This window comes from Enoplosus armatus, chromosome 7 (genome assembly GCF_043641665.1).
Source record: "Enoplosus armatus isolate fEnoArm2 chromosome 7, fEnoArm2.hap1, whole genome shotgun sequence".
Lineage (NCBI taxonomy): Eukaryota > Metazoa > Chordata > Actinopteri > Centrarchiformes > Enoplosidae > Enoplosus > Enoplosus armatus.
In genome coordinates, this window is record NC_092186.1 from 7656501 (window position 1) to 7662500 (window position 6000).

General features: G+C 43.8%; 1 protein-coding gene across 2 annotated transcripts in view; it reads right to left on the bottom strand.

The window, feature by feature from the left end:
* palld (palladin, cytoskeletal associated protein) overlaps positions 1-6000 on the bottom strand; it is a 48880-nt gene that overhangs the window by 29613 nt on the left and 13267 nt on the right. For both annotated transcript variants that reach the window (XM_070908584.1, XM_070908585.1), the window contains exons 2-3: positions 836-1011; positions 469-535 (exon numbers count right to left, since the gene is read on the bottom strand). In XM_070908584.1, the coding sequence (XP_070764685.1) occupies positions 469-535; positions 836-1011 (243 nt within the window). The remainder of the gene's footprint in view (positions 1-468; positions 536-835; positions 1012-6000) is intronic.

Sequence of the window (6000 nt, forward strand, 5' to 3'; positions counted from 1 at the left end):
ATTTAGAGAACTAGAAAGCACTCAGAGCGGGAGCTGTTAGACGGAGGGCATATTCCTCCAAAAGAATTATTTAACAGAAAATGTCTCTACATGAAAATAAACATATATGTGTGCAAGATTTTTGTCAGTCAAGTAAGTGCTAAAAAAAGAAACGATTCAAGAGTAAGGGAAGAAAAACAGAAGAAGAGAGTGACAGCAGGAGAAAGGGTACAAAGTTTAACATTTGGAAATAAGTGCAGGGGACAATCCTGACAGGGTGATATTTTACCATATTAACCCTCTGCACCTCTCATTATGTAGAGTGTGGCCTGTGTACTGGGTCGGGGCTGTGGCTCTTTAAGGGCCTTTTAAGGGCCTAGTTAAAGGCAGCAGACCTGATTAGCTGCTGCAGGGCTCAGTTAACCTGTTCAGGGGTTCAAGGTTCACTGGGTCATTGGGTCACAAGAGGTCACGCTGAAACACACGTACTGAGGCATGGTTCCTGATCTGGACTTTGACACAGCTCCTTCTCCTTCTGAGTCTGATGACGAAGCTCCTGTAACGGGACAAAAACAAAAGCAGTGATGATTAACCTTATATGATACAGGCCGTGTCTCCACTAGTAAAAGAATTAGAATAATAAAGATCAGCAGCAGATTCCTAGGAAAATTGTTCTGCTGTTTTTAAATGTGCTAAATGTATGACCTACTTATGACTATATTTTCCATAAATCCTGTGCAAAAAGGATATTGCTTCATGTCCTTTTATCTTATCCACCAACATCAAGAGTTCAGTTGTTCTAGAAGAATAGCAGCCCTGTTTTGTGCCATAGTTTCCTGATGTGAAAACATCTGACCTTCGATGTAAACCTCAGCAGAGGTGTTGTCTGCTCCGAGACTGTTGGAAGCCACGCAGGTGTAACGTCCCGTGTCGTCCTCAAAGGCTTCAGAAATCACCAGTGTGTGCAGGTCACCATCCCTCCAGATCTGTATGTCAGGAGAGTTGTGCAGCTCACGGCCTTCACAGAACCACCTGGTGGAGGAGGTGAATCACAACTTTGGTTACTTTACCATGTTCAATCAGAGCAGGAAGTGTGAACAAAGACACCAAAAGAATCCCTTTGTAGCCTGCAGATTGTTCAAACTGGTGTTCCATGCCAACACTTTCTGTAATAAATACTGTACAAGTAGCATGATCCAGAGTATTTCACCATTGTCTTGTGGCATATATTCCACTTCTTACCAAAAGGAATGAATATTCTAGTAAAGGCAAAAAGTCAGACAAGCAAGGGCCATTACTCTTCTTGACAAATACTTGAAAGTAAATATACCTTTGCGAAATATGACGGTGGCCTGCCAACCCAACTAACATCAATAACTACTCATTCACACACTCACACACACCCTCTGGGCATGTCTGAGTTTCCATATCTGCCCAACATCAGCCACCCCGAGGCGCTGACGAGACGCCATGTTACGGGAAGCAGATACACCCTTCCCCTCCTTCCAATCAGAGGTATGTGTGTCTGGGCAGGCGCCTGGGCCCTGTACCACCTCCCTGGGGTCTGCTAACATCAGCTTTGTTCCCTGATCTGCGACCCAGGAGGGATGAGAGAGAGTGTACAAAGCAACCAGCTTCATCCGTCTCATCTCTCTCCACAGGGCTATGATTAAAGCAGACCCCTCCCCCCCCCCCAGCACCGTGTTACCACATCAAATACAGGATCAAACAACGGGGGTCACATCACCCATCTCCTACAAACACACACACACACACATAAGTGCTGGCCTATAATGTCATAATTTGTGGGAGTCTGTTTCTTTTATCAATACTAATGTCCCATCTTCTTTTTAAAGTGCATTACACATCAAATCAAGATACCTGCACTCCACTGACACGCTACACACTGTACAGCCTATCAGCACCCTATTAAAAGAGAGGGCATATACAGTGTGTCTTGTTCACCTCCCGACCTCTGCATTGACAGGGGGAGGGGCAGGAATTCCCAAAATGCCGGAAGAACAGCTGCTCTGCCCGCCCAGAACCCTGACCTGAGGACATTCCAGCTATCTTGGAGAGCTGTATAACAATTCCCAACATCCTGCTGCATGGCCATTACTTGATTTTATGCACTCTGGTGTGTCAGTCAGACGGCAGGCTAACTCCTGTTCCAGAGTGCAATCCATCAGCCAAAATATTCAGACAACACTTCATACTCGAGGATTCACACCTGACAGAGTGGGTGTGGGAGCAGAAAGCGAGACAAGGGAAAGTGAATGTGTGAATGGCAAGTACAGGAACAGGAGGTGAATGAGCGTGAGTCAGGCCGGGTCAGACAGGAAAAATTATACGCTCTGTCATAGTTGAGACGGATCCCATCGAGCAATTCATCAGTAGCAGTGACAGGTGGAGCAGCGCAGAGCCTTGTCACTCTGTTTCTGCTCCCTCTGCCGTTGTTTTAGCACCAAACCTCCCGTACGATAGACTCCTCAGGGTAGTTCCTCCATGTTATCGCTTGATAAAGTGAAACAACGGAAACTCGGCCGGCTCTATCACCCAGCCAGACGCCTGTGTGTGTTAAATGACAGGAAACAGATTGCGACATGAGACTAATGAAGAGTTGTTCATGGCACGAGCAGGGAGAACTTATCCACTGGCGTGTCAGCCCCAGAGGCAACGGGGGCCAAGAGTCATCTGCCACGCTTCAAACCCTCCAGCAGCTATCTGTGCATCGAATACATTAACCAGACAGAGAAAGGCCGGGACAGCACAGGGATCCAGTGTTAACACGACTTTGTTATATGACACAGGCCAAATTCTTTGGTACAAAACTGACAGCAGCTGGCGATTGGGAGTAAAAAGTTTGATTGTTTGAGCAAACCAATATGTCTGTGTGGTTTTGAAATCCATTTTTCCGGATTATAACCAGGCGGAGAGAGGGGGAAACAGCTCGCCTGGGTGACTGCCATGTCTGCTGGGGATTTTCTTGGGAAACTCAGGTTTCTTTTGTTGGTTAAACCTCACTACGTTCTTTTAAGTCACTCACTGTATTAATCAAAATGGTTCACCATGGATCTTGCAGCCATATGCTCCAAGTTTGACGTGGACCACACAATACAAATCCCCTTCAATATAAGGAAATCATTTGGACATTTTGAGCACTGTTAAATCAGACAGAAAGGTGCTTATTGTAACACATGACATCATTAAGGTAATGACTATTGTTTTTGTGATGGGGGACGTTAAAGCTGTTGGAGGTATTGTAAATGTGTGTTTTGTGTGTGACTGTAGTGAACAGAGGAGAGCAAACAGCAGGGGCATATGTTTTCCACCGGGTGGCCTGAATCTGTCCAGACCCCAAGAAAAGAAAATACGGCTTTTCCATGCAGCAACATATGTGAACTAAAATGTAAAAATAGAGTTGTAATTCAGGCATTCATCAGTGGTCTTAAGAGTTTTTTTTAATTAAATGTCCTCAGTAGTTTTCCATTCTGGTTCTGGTCTCTCTTAACTGAATTTAAAACACAGGACTCAGCTTGTGTTCCTCTGAGGGTTCACTGAGCATAAACTAGGAAGCACAAAACCATTCCCAACAGGCACAACAATAAAACCCCTTATTAATCAACCTTAATGATCTACCATTATGCATAATTACTGAGTAAACTCATTTAGAGACAGACGGTAATGTTTATTCAATCCCCTCTCTATTTCTGTGGAATGTGCTGAACGCGGTGCTAGGCCTTAAACAGCATGGAGGGTTTTCTCCAGTGGGGGGGTGGGGACTTTGTTGAGTCACATACCGTCCAGCAGGCAAAGAAGGAACTTAATCATCAATAGCCTCATTTGGAGGGGAAGCAGGGTGTGTTAGAAAAGCAGTCACTCTGTGCTTCGAGAAAACGGTGAAGGTACAAATTTCTTGGCAGAATGTAGCTTTACCACCCATTTCCTCTTCACACAATACCATTATAAAACACAACTATTCAGAACACGCATGCCAAATAGTAAATGGGCTTTTGAGTAACGCCTCACCTCTTCATTCATCTCCCCCCACCCTAAGGCACCCAGCCAAGATGGTGACTAAACACCCCACCATCACAATCAACCAGCCTGTCACCAGCTCTCTGATTAAGATGGCATGTGAGAAAGCAATTATACACATCTCAGTTAAGACAATTGAAGCCAGATGAAGCCTCAGATATCAACGGAAGGATGATCTCAGTCTCACGGTGCTCCGGACGCTGACCTACTCACATACAGAAGAAGAGAGCATTCTGCGGGACAGGCCAGACCAGAGCCTGTTGCCCCGGCCTCTGTGGTGCGTGCTGAGGGCCACGCTCTCCTCATCTGACCCTGTTGTTATTTGCTGCTGTTGATGGAAAATTTTATGAAGCAAAGCTCAGTTTCACCACAAACCCAAAAGAGTGGAGGCCAGAGCGCAGAGCAAAGAGAAACAAGAAAGGAGGAAGGTTCAATCACAAAAACAACCTTGACATGATGTAGGAGTGACAAGCCGGCAAAAAAAAAACCACACACCCACAAGTCAATCAACAATCAGCATGGCATATAAGGCATGAGTAGACTCGACGTTTACTTCCTGAGACGTGATTGTCTTTGCTTTTACTCCCAAGTTTGCTCAGTGTTCAGTTCCTAGGCTATGGACCACAGAAGTCAACCAAAGTGCAACTGGACAAGAAGAGCGGCATCAAGGCTGTCTTTATCCCTAATTACAAACTACAACAGAGGTCAACTGAAACTGCCCAAACTCTATAGCAAGCAATGTTGGTTTTATTATCCACGACAGAGAAATCTCCTAATTCATGCAAACACAAGATGGAAAGCATATTGGGTTTCCTCTTTCCCACACATGCCGACTGAAAGCAGCAGTGAATGCAGCTCCACAGGGCTCAGTGAAAGGTCTAAAAGCACGACGTCACTAAAGCTGCAAAATATTTACTCCCACCACAGCCCTCCTTATTACAGTAATTTTCCATAATACCACATAATGCATCATTTACCTGTCCTCCAGGTATGCTGTGGTAACCAATATTGGTACCATTGAATGCATCATTTACCTGCCCAACAAAATATTCCCATCATTAAGCCGTGAATAACTTAAGATGCTGAAAGTTAACGCAAAACATATGTTTTAAGTTGCAGCTCCTCTAATGGCCGCCACTAGCAGCATGGCTCTAGGGATGGTCTGTTTGTTGGTTGGTCCAGCCTGAAATATCCCAACAACTACTGGATAGGGTGCCACAACGTTTTGTACTTTCACAGACATTCACAGTCCCCCGCAGATGAGTCCTACTTATTTTAGTAATCCCTTGATTTTTCCTCTACTTCCACCAGCAGGTCAACATTTTTGTGAATTTTCTCTACAACATTTTAGTGAATTATCTCTACAACTATTGAATGGATTGCCAGGAAATTTGGTACAGACATTTTTGTCCCTCTCAGGATGAATTGTAATCACTTTGGAGATTCCCTGACTTTTCATTAAGCGCCATCATTATGTCAAAATTACAATTTGTCCAATACTTTGGTTCAGGAATGACATTCACTCATTTAGTGCTAAGTCACAAATGTTAGCATGCTAACATGAATACTAAAATTGTGAACAAGGTAAACATTACTGCATTATTTGGACTACATGTAACATGAAAGGCATCACTGTTTCCCTCAGCTCATAGCATATTAGCGTCTTAGCTCATTGTTTTGGTTTTATGGGTGGTTTTAATGATCAGTTTCGTAAAATGCAGCTTTAATGCCATGATAAGGTGTTGGTATATTACTGTTTTGAGCTCCTAAAAACACAATTTCAATAATTTGTTCAGAATTACTTCATTACTGTATGTTTGTGATCTAGATAAAGCTACAACTTCGAAAATGAAATTGTACTTATTAGTTTGAGTGTTGTCATCTAGAGAAATGGAAATACTGGCATCCCAAATTTGAGACCGAGCTGTTTAAGTGTTCTGCTACGTGCTTATAACCATGCAACCACAAATGTCTTGATTGAAG